General features: G+C 44.5%; 1 protein-coding gene across 1 annotated transcript in view; it reads right to left on the reverse strand.

Moving 5' to 3' along the window:
* ESCO2 (establishment of sister chromatid cohesion N-acetyltransferase 2) overlaps nucleotides 1-13,229 on the reverse strand; it is a 17,239-nt gene extending 4,010 nt beyond the window's left edge. Inside the window, exons 1-4 of the mRNA XM_026846342.1 lie at nucleotides 13,164-13,229; nucleotides 10,058-11,045; nucleotides 7,098-7,191; nucleotides 4,187-4,248 (exon numbers count right to left, since the gene is read on the reverse strand). Of these exons, the coding sequence (XP_026702143.1) occupies nucleotides 4,187-4,248; nucleotides 7,098-7,191; nucleotides 10,058-11,045; nucleotides 13,164-13,216 (1,197 nt within the window). The 5' untranslated portion in view covers nucleotides 13,217-13,229. The remainder of the gene's footprint in view (nucleotides 1-4,186; nucleotides 4,249-7,097; nucleotides 7,192-10,057; nucleotides 11,046-13,163) is intronic.
* Between the last annotated feature and the right edge of the window lie 2,039 nt (nucleotides 13,230-15,268).

Raw genomic sequence — 15,268 nt, forward strand, 5'->3', positions numbered from 1 at the left:
ACCATGACCCTCCCCCTGACCGTTCCCAACTCCCCCAGATCCCTCAGCGCTGGCTCAGCCCGACTCTTCAACCCCTCCAGGGATCCCGGGGACTCCCCCCTGCCCTGGGCAGCCCATTCCAACGCCCAACAGCCCCTTCTGCACAGAAATCCTTCCTCAGAGCCAGCCTGACCCTGCCCTGGGCAGCTTGAGGCCATTCCCTCGGGGCCTGGCGCTGGCTCCTTGGCTCCAGAGACTCATCCCCCCTCTCTGCACCCTCCAAAGTCCAGCAGCTCCGTCCTCAAACCGCTGCTTGTGTGCAACCAAACATCCAAAATGCTCCCACACAGGTTCAGAGTTTTGGGCAGCAATGCTTAGCACTGGCAACCTGCACCTGAGTCTAACTGGGATCCAAAAAAACCCAAAGCCTGACCTAAACAGTGCCCCAGACAAGTCCTAACTTGTTTGGCTTGTGTATAAAATTGCAGCTACAATCACATCCCTAGAACACATCTGCCCTTCAACGGGTTGAGGAGAACCGTGGGGTCACACAGTCCCGAGCAGATAGAAGGGCAGACTCAGCAGGGGAAGTACCAACAGCCAAAATCACCTTACAAAGCTTCAAACCTTCCTGTTTTGGGAGGAAGCCGACTACAAAGTGCTCACCACACCAGCACCGCTCTCCCCTAAAAAAAAAAAAAAAAAAAAAAAAAAAAAAAAAAAAAAAAAAAAAAAAATCAAACTCCAACAACCTACAAAGCATTTCATCTCGGTTTTGATCACAGTGTACAAGAACTCGTGACAAGGTTTTGGCCAAAACCTGTGGTCACTTGGTCTCAAACCCACGCTCCATCTACTCCTGGGGTCCCCCCTCAGCTGCAACTCCCAGCCCCTCACGCCGACACCACCTTTACACCAGGGCATGGGCAACATTTCAGGAAAACCCCTTGGTGCTGGGGCTAAACTCTGCTCCAGGTAGCAGGGACAGCTTCCCAAAGAGGGCAGCACGCTGGAGCGAGGCCAAGAGGAATTTTTCCTGCTCAGATGCAGACATGGAGAATCTACATGAATTTTTAAGTTTACAATGTGGGCTTAGGCTACAGGGAAGCACCTCGTTAGCAGTATTAATAATCACAGAGTTTTTCTAACCTACCTTTTAGACTTCTGTATGCAAAGGTGGCATTTCTTAAGCAATCTCAAAGTGGGAAATTCAGGTGCAGTGAAACTTAATATGGAACTAATTTAGAGATACACCAAACAGTTTTATAGATTTGGATACTAAGGAGAATTTCCAAAGCAGAGACTTCATGAAGGAAAAGCTTGCGCTCATCAGCTTCCCAAGAGACAACTGCAAATCCAAGACTGATTTTCAGTTAATCACAACCACCAGGATTTCCACATATTCCAGGGTTCCACTTGCACCACGGAAGGTATTTGAAAAGCCACATGAGGAAGCAAAGCAAATATTGCAATCAGATCTCTCTTTCAACACTTCTGTGGCAGAGGACTACAGTAGCACAAGTCTTGGAAGGTTTATTTTGGCTCTTTTAGGAGCAACTTTGCTTTTTTTTTATGTTCACAATAAGCTCGGCTCAGAATGCTTTTATTGTTAACAAAACGCATCAAGACTTGATTCAATATGGGAGAGGGATTAGTAGCTCTGGTTCTTGTGTGGGAAAACAATGTCTTTTTTTCCACTAGAGGTCTACAAGTACGGCAGCAAATTAATTGGAGAAACAAGCTAAACAGCGCAGACCCCAGGCAGTACAGTTACACCTTACGTAAAGAGCCCCAGTGCCTGTGAGTAATTTAGCAGTATTATGGTTTTGACAGAATTAAAAAGCAAACTTCACGTGCTTTGTGCTTCATTTCCATCACACTAAATATCAATCAGCACCCAACAGACTGAGAAAATACCCACTTGGGTGGGTGAGCACAGGAAAGCAGAGGAGGAGCAGGTGCTTCCAGTAATCCTTTTCACCCATTTTTATTCCAACTTCTGCCTCGTCCTCGGCACCTAGATCAAAACTTCTGAGCGTGCTGCTACCTAGTGCTGCTGCACTGAAATTTCTCAGGTTAAAAAAAAGAAATGCAATCCAAAATACACTCGATCAGGTCATTTCTGTATAGCACAGAGACACTTCCCCAAGCACTAACAGTGAGGACGCCGGTCAGCAATTGCTGCAATGGGTACAGAAGCATCGTGGAGGAAGAGTTACTGTGGGAAAACAATGAACCTCATGGAAGAGGGAGATCAGTTTGACACTGAATTTAAAGAATATAGGTATTCTCCAACAACAAGCCTTCTGAAATGTAGCTCCGTACGACTTTTTACAGCGCCGTCCCCAGGAAGGACTAATTTCAACAGTTTAAAAATTAATACTGTAGGTTTAATGAGTAAAGGAGGTCGAGAAGCTGCCAGTTCCCACAAGAGCCACAGACTGGCTGGAGCAGAATTCCTGCCCTGCCCTGTCAGCCTTTCCAGTGTTACTTAGCAAGGGACCCACAGCTCAACTGGTTAAACAAAGTTGAATTTTCACGCCCTGGAGCTGATGTAGCTGAAGAAGTTGCTTGCAACACAGAATTGCTTCAAACGTGGCAAGAATGCCCATGCCAGAGGCATTGCTGCCGGGCTGGGGGGTGATGTAGGTGTAAGTAAGCTCATGAACACACACACATTTGCTGTCTGCAGTGCAGACCTGAGTGTATATACAGGAACCCGCAGCATTTATCAGACTCGTGAATCCCAGAATCATCTGGGTTGGAAAAGCCCTTGCAGCTCCTCCAGCCCCACCATGACCCTCCCCCTGACCGTTCTCAACTCCCCCAGACCCCTCAGCGCTGGCTCAGCCCGACTCTTCAACCCCTCCAGGGATCCCGGGGACTCCCCCCTGCCCTGGGCAGCCCATTCCAACGCCCAACAGCCCCTTCTGCACAGAAATCCTTCCTCAGAGCCAGCCTGACCCTGCCCTGGGCAGCTTGAGGCCATTCCCTCGGGGCCTGGCGCTGGCTCCTTGGCTCCAGAGACTCATCCCCCCTCTCTGCCCCCTCCTGGCAGGGAGTTGCCGAGGGCCAGGAGGTCTCCCCTCAGCCTCCTCTGCTCCAGACTGAACCCCCCCAGTTCCCCCAGCCGCTCCCCAGCAGACCTGTGCTCCAGACCCTGCACCAGCTCCGTTGCCCTTCTCTGGCCACGCTCGAGTCATTCAACGGCCTTTTTGGGGTGAGGGGCCCAAAACTGAACCCAGGAATCGAGGGGCGGCCTCCCCAGTGCCGAGCCCAGGGCTCAGATCCCTTCCCTGGCCCTGCTGGCCACGCCAGTGCTGACACCAGCCAGGATGCCATTGCCCTCCTTGGCCCCCTGGGCACACTCTGGCCCCCCAGGTACCTCGCTGACCAGTATCAACCCCCCCAGGTACCTCGCTGACCAGTAGCTCTCCAGCCACTCCTCCCCAGGCCTGTAGCCCTGCTGGGAATTTGCTGTTGTGGCCAGAGGCACAGCAAAGCCTCCCTGGTCATTGTACAGCCAGCAGGCAACATCATACCATGCCACTGCACTTGCCAAATTGTCCAAGTAAAGACAATTTGTTTTGACAAATGGTACCTACTCACATCTGTAGTTACTGCCGCCGAGGGGCTGTGGCTGATGGGAGGTGCAGGTCCCTAACAAATGGCCAATATATAACGACTGAAAGTTACTGCTCACTATGGACACTCCAGGTAGGGAGATACAGAACACACAGAAGCAGTATAAATAAATAAAAACCTCTCTACAGGGCCCAACCACCACCAAGGCTGTGCCATTCTTGATGATGAATATATATCCTGAAACAGTCCCCCTCGTTCTAATGATTTTAGCATTAGAAACAGCTAAGAGAAAACTATTATTGCCTTCTAAGTTAAAAAAATTAATCAGCTCAGTACGTACAAATTGACAAGTAAAATATACTAGACAGTAAGCAAATGTGTATTTCCTTATGCACGGGCTAATATCCCCCTAAACCAACACAACTTTCATCTTCACTTTAAAAGAAAAAAAAAAAAAAGTCAACTCAATAAAAACCCCAGACTCCCTAACCTTACAAAGATCAGGAGAAAGCCAAGCTATTGTTTTTAGAATTAGTGTAACTTTAAAAAAAAAAAAAAAAAAAGATTCTGCACATATAAGACTTCTGCTCATTCTTGCAGAGACTTAGCAAAGATCAGCCTACCTTTTCTTGCTGGCAGGGGGTGCACTGAATATGGGGTAGACAACAGCATTTGAAGGAGTTGCTGGAAAAGAGGAGTGAAAGTACTGTGGTTTAGAATCCATTTTAGTCACAGAACACGTCAATACAGGGAGAGAGAAATGCAAACACCAATAAGACTTCAAAATGATACACAACAGTGAAATTGAACTGCATAGACAAGAGCTTTTAGAGTACTGGGAAGTTGTTGATTCTGCAGGATATAAAAATTATGTCCATGAGTGGTATCCCCACAATTATCTTCAATCCACTTAATCGACATTGATTGGGCTATTTGGTACTTTCCCCTCTAGAATGATGAAGCAGAAATTTCTGCTGCAGTAGTTTCATGTTTCCTTGGCCATTAATTGTGTTAATCAAGAACAGATTTGTCCGTTTTCTAATATTTTGCCTGCAGCAGCCTGAACATAGAGCTTCTTCATCCTCCACAAACTGGGAAGTGACGGGCTCAGCTCTGTTACAGCACACAACCTGCAAGTTGTAGGATAATTTAGCAAAGACTTTGGTAGGTAAAGCCAAGCAAATTATTAGCTGTGAATATACTTTCCCTCGAGTGTTAAAAGTTTAGGTACCAAGCTGCTTTCTGCTCTCGTATTTTGACCTCATTGACAAATAGAGACTTGCTGGGAATTACACAGCAAAAGTATATAAGCAGAAAAACATCCCCAACAGCCTGCAAAAAACATACCATGATGATGAACCAGTCTCTAGGAAGCAGGAGATAAGTGTCTCTTGTTAATATCAGTAGTGGAAAAGATGGTGAGGAGTCATGACAAAGCCACTAATAACAGTAAAAAAGCCTACGGCTTCCTAGAAATGTGGGATCTTACAGGGCCAAGGCACTTCTTGGGAAAGGCCCCAGCAGGCAAATAATGTCAGGCAATCTTTGGGAATGTGATAGCAACAGCTTTATAAACAAGTGGAAAACACAGCAAGAGGAGGAACCTTTGATACGGAGCTGGAGCTGGCAGAAAGAGAAGTGGCCCGCAGCACGGAGTGTGCCACTCCTGAGGACAAGGGGAGGCAGGGCAAGGGTGACCTGTGATTAAACAGACCTCACCACGTTCCAAAAGCAGATAAATAAGTTCCCATGTGAAGCAAGACTAAAGGGAGGGGGAAAAAAAAAAAAAAGCTCAGGAGTGCTGGCAATTTCTTCAAGAAACAGATTAAGACCAGATGTGCCAAAGAAGTGGAGTAAGAGACAAACATGGCTAAATCGTGACTTTTTCCTCTCACTGGAAACTCAGGGAAGCGCAAAGGGGGTGAAAACCAGGGGAGAGCAGAGCTGTAACACGGAGGACTGAAAGCAGAAAGGCCAGACTGCAAGATGAGCTCTGCCTGGGAAGGCCACAGTACCAGGGGAACAGCCTGTGACAAACAGCAAAGGGAAAACCCAGAAGTTTCTGATACCAAAAGAGGAGGAAACACTAAAACCCCATGACAAAACATTTAGTGCCTTTTTATCTCAGTCCTCCATAAAAGAATTAGTTGTGATGAGATCGTTAGCACACTCAAGACACAAAGGAGAGCTGGACTTCCACAGCTAAGGAAAGCTGCTGAGGGAACACTCAGATAAATTAGACCTTTTCAGACTAGCAAGGACTGAATTAACCCAGAGCTGCCTAGGCTAGAACAGCAAATGCTGCCTATTTTTATAAAGGGAAAAAATGGAGAAACCAGGAAATGAGGATAAAATAACATGACCTCAAATTCTGCAAACATACTGGCACATGTTAGTGCATACTTGGAAGATGAGACAGCAGGTAGAGACCAACACATTATTTTGCCTTAATAAAATAATATTTAAACAGCAGCTTATTTTCTTTTTATTATAATTTGTTATTTCCAAGAGGAAAAAATAATAAATATCTTAAAATCAATACAGAACTTCTAAAAATTCCCTTGTGTTAGCAGGAAAATGTGGTCTGTGTAAACCAACCATAAGAAAAGGAGCAAAGTTAACCAAGGGGGGGAAAAAAAAATAAAATCATATTTAAATAATTACTGCTAACAATTCACTGCTGAAACAGAAAGCAGAGTGGAGTTTCTTCAGTGACCATGATGCTTGTAACTTTGTACATAATAGCTAACACACAGGGGCATTTAAGAGTTTAATTTAAAAAGCATTCTTGCCTTGAAAATGGGCAGAAACAAGTAAGATTGAAATAAGGATAAGGGGAACCACAAGCTGGTGAAAAATAAGAGATAGGGATCAACCCTCTGGGCAGCAGCTGTGTGTAAAACACTTGGGTTACTGTCCACCTCAAACCAAAGGCAGCTCACAGAGTTTCCTGTGGAAATGTATGCATTCACTGCATGTGGAATATATTAATTACTCCATTCCTGCTAATTAGTGCTGGCAAGGCTCAGGTGCAGTTCTGTTTGGAAGTAGCACACCAGGCAAGGACATGGCTCAGCCTGGAGAAAAATAAATGAAAGAATCAGATGTAAAAAAAAAAAAAAAAAAAAAAAAAAAAAAAAAAAAAAAAAAAAAAAAAAGGAAAGGTGAAAGAAACAGGGTAACAGGACGGGGAGAAAAAGAACAGGAGAAAATTTAAGAAGAGGAATCAAGTAGTTTCCCAAATCTCACAGGGAATGGGCTATGGAGTAAAGCAAAGAGAAAAGACAGGTTAGACATCAGGATTAAAACCGGGTGACATATTGCTTAACACTAAACCAGAGTCACCAGGGAGACAGTGGAATCTCCATCCTTACTGTCCAGCTGATTTAAACTCTAAATTATAGGCCAACGTGGGAATTCAGCAGAGTTGATCCTGCTGGGGAAAAGCAGGTAACCCAAGAGATTTCCAGAGTCTTTTGCCTTTCGTTTTCCTAGGGCAATAAAAGTCATAACCAAGTCATAATCCCACTTACCTCGCTTATCCACCACCTTACAGGGAGGCTGGCTTGAGAGAATAACGCAATCATCGGACTCACAGGTTGCAGAGGAACTGATTTCATCAACATCCTAGGAATTAAGAAAATTTTTTAGGGCAGAAAGAAAACCCCCCAGCTGATTAACTTCTCAGACACCAGTTCAAATCCCACACAGTTCAACTGACCAGCCCAACGAGCACTAATTGACATCACGAAGCATTACCAACCTGTATTTTCCAATAACAAAACGCAGTTTTAGCAGATTACCCATCTCACCATTATTAAAGTTACACTTGACTGCTGAATTTCAAAGTGTTGTACCCCAGCACTGAGGAAAAATTAATTTCCTGCAGGTTACTAGCAGCTTTGAGGTGCCCCATTGACATTTCTCATCCACCTGACCTTGACTACTGTTGATTCTCAATACCTGCATATGCTCCTGCCTTCCTTTTATTATGGGTTGTTGTTTTGGTTTGGGGTTCTTTTTTCTCCTTTTGTTCTTAAATAACTCTTAACTGTAGTATTTTTTCACCTGAGCATTTCTGGGACTCTGCTTCATGCTCTGACCATCTCATCTTCACAGCTTTTTGGAAGCCTCTCACAGAGGTTCTATAAAAATGAAAGTTTGCCAAACTGATTTTTGCCTTGAACTCTGCTCTTTTTGTGTGCGACTGTGTATTATTTCCCATCTCATCAGAAACCCCATGATGCCTGAGAACAGTTGGTGCCTGCAAGTTGAAGCCTGTAACAATTAGCGATCTATTATACCTTAAATATTTAGAAATCCTTTTACCAAACAATGTTTAACTTTGTATTTAACAAGGCCTGAGTGATTAAATTGTACAGAGAAAATATCCAGACCTTGAGAATAGATATGTCCTGGCAGAAATCAAACAAGGCAGATAAGAAAGAACATCTTGTCTGGACAACAGAATTGGGAAACATCCAAGGAGAAGAAATTGTCCTCAAAAGACTCGTGACCATAAAAGGGAAAAAGGAGTAGGGGGTAACTCCCCAAACGACCACCCAAGACCCCCACTCATGTGTAGCGTGATTTTGTAATGCCAGCACTATGTAAATGCAATAGATAGGCAGAAAGGTGGAGACTTCTTGGAAAACATATGAATATTTAAGGTATGTAAAGGGTAAGTTTTTGTTTTAGTGAATGTACGTTAGGTGGAATGATCCCCCGAGCACCCAGCGCTGCAGCACAGCCTGCCTGCCTTCTACAACTTCCAGCTGAGCCTTAGAGGGTTCTTTTGAGACCAAATTTACAGTAACACTTACTGGCTGTAGCAGAATCTGAGACCAGATCAAGGCCAAACTTGCTCTGTGTTCAGTAACAAGGTCACTGATTTCCCTTTTCAAACACTCTGAACCTCTGGTTAACCTCCAAGAAATAGCTTGCCACCACAAAAACCTGCCATCACAGCAGAATCAAATGCTTTCAAATTTTTTTATTTTTTTTTTTACTGCACGTGCAAGATTAGACAGCACAAGCTAACATTTGTGGTTTATTAGTGCTGCACTGTAAAAACATATTGACAATCAAGTCAGGAATGTGAGAGAGATACTAAAACAGTGCAGGTGAACAAAGGAGGCAATAAACTGTCTTTTATTGAACTGACACAGGAATATAGAACACATTAGCCCTATAAAAACAGCTTCTCGTCTTGCTCACTGCTTCCTTTCAGTGCCCAGTATAAAATACTACAGTAGTATTCCACTGGCTTTTCCTACTTTCCTGTATTTTAGATGCCAGAATGCAACAGCAAAATATGACATTAAAGTGTAACGAAATTTCTGGATTTGTATTTTGCAGCTGCACTCGTGCCGCTGTCACCCTCAGCTTTCACACCTAAACGCCAGGTTAGAAAGCAAAAATCCACAATCCCAAGCTAAATAATTCTCCAGCAAATCCTAACATTAAGAGCGAGGTCTGGCAGTTAGTAACTGGTTGGCACTAAGTGAGACTCACTGTAAAGTTTTAATTGGTCCAGTACAAGAATCAAATGTATGTTTTAAAAAAAAAAAACAACCCAAACCAACACTTTTCCAGCACCAGCAGCATTCACTGAGGCAGCTTCAGTGACACACAAAATGGTTACGGTTCCTCAAACAGCTCAGGAAACTCCTTGTTGGTTTGTTAAAGCTTGAGAAACGAAGGCTTAAGCCTTGCTTCCTTGGAGAAGGGAGCTGCAGAATGAGGACACGTGGTTCCTGCTGAGAAAATAATGGCTAAAAAGATAAGGCCAGACCAGCCCAAAGCTGGCTATTGCTGCTTGAATAACAGCACGGGCTGCAGCTGCAAGCAACATCTCGCGATCCAGGAGAAATCTCTAAATAAAGACACTCTAGAAATAATTTTGATTTTCCCAATTACTTCACTGGCTGAGAAAAAAAGAAACTGGCTTTCAGGAGCACAGCAGCAGGATGCTTGCAAAGCGGCTCCTTTCTCCAGCTTTGGTCAGGCAACGTTTGGAGTTATCTAGGGAGAACGGCCAGGATGTGGCTCACGACCTCCCACAAAACCCAGCCAGGTCAGGCTTGGCATTTGTTACATTTATTAAAACGAGAGGAAAAAAAAAAAAATAACGCTGAAAACCTGTTTTTTCAGCTTTGCCCTTTATCACACTGAAAAACAAATAAAATACAGATTGTCTTTTGGAAAAACACCACGCAGAAACTTTCCTTTCAGCCATCGTAAACGGAATATTTCACCGCAGCCGAGCGCGGCGACGCCGACAAAAACTTCCTGAAAAAGTTTACCCCAGTTTTATACCTTCGTCAGGCAGGAATCAATCTGTGAAAGTTTTCCTAGGCAAAAATCCACTAAGATATCCAAATAAACGCCCTGCGTTGGAATAACCAGAGCACGTGTTCCTTCCCACTTGCTCAGCGAGCTCTGTGTGCGTCACCCGAGCGCCTCCGCGGGTCCCGACGACACCCCCACTTACCACATTTTCTGCGTCACCGTCTCCTGCGGCTGCAGACTCAGAATTACCCGACGGGCCAGAGGTGCTGCTGCTTTCCTGCGGAGATGGTTTTCCTTCACGTGCCGAATCTCTCTCTTGATGTACGCAGCTCGTAAAGTCCTCCCTGTCTCCGTTTTCCTTCTTCCGAGGCGCAGGAATACCTCTCAATACACCACCCGCCTCAAGAATTTTGGTTTTATCAGCTGAATTAGGCTCTGGAGTTGTCAGTGGTCTGGGCTGATCGTTTTGCAGAGATCTAGGGAGAGATTTCATGTCTCCAACTGGTTTTTTAGAGTGCGATTTCTTCTGGGCAGAGAAGAACGCTGCTCCCAACTGGAGTTTCAGGGCTGGTTTAACTGTCATGCTGAGCACTCTGAAGGGTGAATCTATCTTCTTTTTAACCAGACAACTCACATTCTCTTTCTCCACACTGCCTTTTCCCGGTGGTACATTCCCCTTCTTCTTAAGCAGTTTGGGGTCTGGTTTACCATGCTTGGGGTTGGTTGCGTGCTTGGTCATCTTTAAGCCGGTATTCCTGCCCAAATTCCTGTTTCTTTTCTCAGTCTGGCTGGCAGCAGGGAGGTTTTCATCCCTGTTCCTCTCAGCCAGAGACCGCTTCTCGTTCAGTTGTTTCCTCTCAAGAGGAGTAAGGTATCGCTTTTCCTTGCTGTAAAAAGACACCACTGGCACAAGGGGTTTGTAGGAGGAAGCGGGTTTTGGGGATAATTTCCCTGAGAATTCCCTCTGCATGGCTGCAGGAGCACCGACTGCCTGACGGGGGGAAGCATCCAGCCCCCTCCACAGCGCCGGCATCACCGGGACAGCCTCAATTTCTTTCATCTCATCGCTGGAGCCGGGCGACCATTTCAATGGAGAAGCAAACCAATTATTTCTCAATTTCTTGGGTGGAGACAGACCTTTAGCAAAGCCCAGCATTTTTTTCCCGGGAGGTTCAAAGGCTAAGGATGAACTGTAAAAATAATCAGGGAGCAAACATCACATATACTGCTGAAAGCTTTTCAATTATTATTATGATTATGAAATACTATTAATAATCATAATACATTTATAATTATTTAAATTTTATATAAAAATAAAATGTCACTCAGCCTACTTGCCTGTCTCAAAGGCTAAGGATGAACTGTAAAAAGTAATCAGAGAGCAAACCTCACATATACTACTGAAAGCTTTCCAACTATTATTATTATAAAATAGTATTACTAATGATAATACATTTATAATTATTTAAATAATAATTATTTTACGTAAAATAACAATTTTCACTCAGCCTACTTGCCTGTCTCAAAGGCTAAGGATAAACTGTAAAAATAATCTGGGAGCAAACATCACATATACTGCTGAAAGCTTTTCAATTATTATAAAATATTATTAATAATGACAATACATTTATAATTCTTTAAATAATAATTATTTTACGTAAAATAACAATTTTCACTCAGCCTACCTGCCTGTCTCAAAGGTTAAGGATGAACTGTAAAAATAATCTGGGAGAAAACATCACATATACTGCTGAAAGCTAATAATTGAATAATATTTTAATAATTGAACAATTATTATTTTTATTATTGCAAAATGTTAGTAATAATTATATATTTATAATTATCAAAATGATTATTATTTTACATAAAATAACACTTTTCACTCAGCCTACTTGCCTGCACTGGTATATGCCCCATAACAAATACAAATATCAAACACCAAAATATAAAAATATCAAAGGCTTAAGACTGTCTTGCCACTCTCCATCTATATATATATATATATATTTTTTTTTTTAAATCTATTTTCCTGTCTGAACTTGTTATAGCTCCTGGGAACAAGAGTCATTCTGCTTTTTAGAAAGCTGCTGACAGATCAGCACTTTTCACGATTAAGGAAAAAAAAAAAAAAGTTTGATTTGTTTCAGACCAACTCTGTCAACTCAGATTTGTGCCCCTGAAAAAGCTCGTGCACCACCCCCGTATGGAAGACTGATAAAGCTGGAGGGGGGAATCTCAGAATATCTGACACCAGTTTCTGAAAGGGACACACTGAAATCTCACTGTCTATCAGAGTCTCACACCTCATCGGTAAATCACTAACAGCTTCTGAACCACTGCCTGAAGGAGGTAATAAATTGGTGTAAATTGGTTGTTAACGTATTTGGGGCACAACATAGTGAGGTGTTTCCTCCACGAGTATTTACACCCTGTCGCAGGAATTTGTCCTTCCAAATCAGAAACCAAATGCCACTCTTGGTCTCCACTCCCCGCCCCCAGACATATTTTTGTGGAGGAAGTATAGGACACGCATGTGAAAAATCTGTTCAACTGGTAGAGGTATGAAAGAATGAGAAAAAAGCTGTTGTTTTGGAATTAAAACTCAGCTTTTTGTTCACGGCCTATGCCTTCTCCTCCAATCCTTAGTGAAAAACAAATAATCCCATAAATTTTTCAGCTCTACACAACACAGGAACTGTTTTTCTCTTACCACTAGAATACTCAGATAATTTGTGCAGACCTCAGTATTTCTGTGCTGTATATCAAAGTCTTTCCAAGCGAGAAAGACTGAGGCTTTACCACAAAGAAATGCAAACATCAGGGAGTTTATTTCCTAAATTTCTAAACAATCAGGTTTTAAGTTTCTGCCGGTTTTGTGACCTACTCAGGGTTAGGTCTGTGTGTGAGTGTCAGGGACAGGGATACGCACTTGACACGTGACTGTCAAAACAAGATACTTTAATAGAAGAAAAAAAAAAAAGCCCTAATGCAAACTACACATGTGGGCCTGCAAAGTACCAGCTCAGTGTGACAACTCTGTTCACTTCTAATTCTGTGCTACGCTAGAGATTAAAGAACATTTTTAGCTTTGATTTCCCTATACATTACCTGAAATCTCTCAAGATGCTCAGTCCAGTATAAAATAAGTCACTGAACAACAAACGTAGGGTGATGCTACTGCATCTCAGATCCACCTTAATATTTTTCCACTCCAGGTTAAAAACTCAAGGGTTTTAAATACCTATTTTATTCTGCGTGCAGCGATTGTTTTTATTAGGGTAAAAGAAATCTATGAAAAGTTAACATACCCATTGGTATCAGTAGAATTGTGATGCCTTTTCTGTGGGGTAAGAGCTGCCATGTCTTCACCAGAGCGCCTGCAAGAACACATTTTTAATAGCTTGAAATAGATTTCCAGTAACAAGCCAAAACTAAATAAAAAAAAACACTTAGTAAAGAAAGAGGAGGTGAGGAGCTGGGAAGCAAACACAGAATGGCAGCAGTTCAGGCATGACAAGCTGAACAACACAGGGCTGTTTCAGTTGAGCACAAATCGTAAAACAAGTGCAGACAGACTCACAGAATCACTCAGGTTGGAAAAGCCCCTCGGGATCAGCGAGTCCAACCCCCAGCCCGACTCTACACAGTTCTCCCCTACCCCACATCCCCCACAGCTCATCCCAACGGCCCTGAAACCCCCCCAGGGATGGGGACTCCCCCCTCCCTGGGCAGCCTGTTCCACTCTCGCACCACTCTTGCTGGGAAACATTTTCTCCTCCTGCCCAGCCTGACCCTCCCCTGGGGCAGTTTCCAGCCGTTCCCTCTTGTCCTGTCCCTGATCCCCTGGGAGCAGAGCCCAGCCCCAGCCTCTCTGCAATGTCCTGTCAGGAGCTGCAGAGAGGGATGAGGGCTCCCCTCAGCCTCCTCCTCCTCACACTGCACACTCCCAGCTCCTTCCCTGGCTCCTCACAGGATTGATTCTCCAGCCCTTCCCCAGCCTCGCTGCCCTCCTCTGCCCTCGCTCCAGCCCCTCCAGATCTCTCTGGGATTGAGGTGCCCAGACCTGGACACAACCCTCCAGGTGTGGCCTCACCAGTGCCGAGCACAGGGGACTGTCACCTCCCTGCTCCTGCTGCTCACACTAGTTCCAATCCAAGCCAGGAGGCCGTTGGCTTTCTTGCCCACCCAGGCACACTGCTGGCTCCTGTCCAGCTGCTGGTCAGTGAGAACCCCCAGACCCTTCTCTCCCAGACAGCTCCAGCCACCCCTCCCCGAGCCTGTAGGCCAAGTCTAATTCTCTCATCACAGACAAACGCACCCTAAAGTCCCTTTTCTAAAATGGAGTCAGATAATCCAGAAACGAGTTTTACTTTCCACCCCTCGCACTCCTCTCACAAAGCTCATTCCAGACCTCACTGACATTGTTCCTAGAAACCTGTTTTCTCCTGGCCTATACCCATGGCCAGTTTATTCCTGTGAGGATTTCACATTGGCGTTTACCTTCCCACCGAGGCAGCTCCTTACCCAGAAGGCTGTTAGAGTTTCTCTCCCAGCTCCCATCTTTCCAAATACCAAAATCCACGCTTACTTAGCCTTTGTTAACCCCGCAGCCATTTAAACTAGTTCAACACTCAAAACTGTTTGTTCCATCTCTTCCAGTTTGAGGTAGTTATGGTACAATATTCACTTTTCTGCTATGTGATGTTTCACCACTGAAACCCCAGAATAAACAAATACCCCGTATCCAAGAAAACTAATAATAAATATTCATAAACTGTTAGAAATAACTATTTATTCAATAATCTGCCAGCAGGGGGAAGATCCTTCCTAACCCTCCAGCGTTCATGCACTGCTGATTTTGGGGAAGCAGTGACTGATAACAGCCCAGACACGACAAGCTGTTGTCAAGCCCAGGATCACCAAAGGACACAAATGGGGGCAGAGGATTGAGCCAGGAGATGCACAACCTCAGCACAGAGCAGTGCTGGCAGAAGGGAACTTCAGGAGAGGACAGGCAATGCCTTAGAAGCACAGGGCAAGAGTAACAAGCCTGCAGGTACTGAGAAATGAGCTATATCAGGTGCAGGTGAAAGGGAGGAGATAAGACAAGGACACACTCTTGGCAGGCGTGTGCGTGGGGCCAGTGGGCCTTCTAGTTTGTACTATTAACGTGAGGAGCCCACAGACAGTTCCCTGCACAGCAGCTCTCCACTGCCGGCCCCCAACCTTCACACCCCTTCCCAAAGTGTTCACAGCCCAGTTCCCAGCCAAGCCCTCACCTCAGTATTGTGTCAGACCTTCACCCCAGCACCCCACAGCCACCCTGCATCCTACTGGGCCACTAGCTCCCACACCTCCCCCAGGCCCTAACCAAAGGGCCTAACCCTAACAGACACCCCCAGAAGCCCCCTCC

The sequence above is a fragment of the Athene cunicularia genome, assembly GCF_003259725.1.
Source record: "Athene cunicularia isolate RWA chromosome 3 unlocalized genomic scaffold, athCun1 chr3_part1, whole genome shotgun sequence".
In the NCBI taxonomy this organism is placed as follows: domain Eukaryota; kingdom Metazoa; phylum Chordata; class Aves; order Strigiformes; family Strigidae; genus Athene; species Athene cunicularia.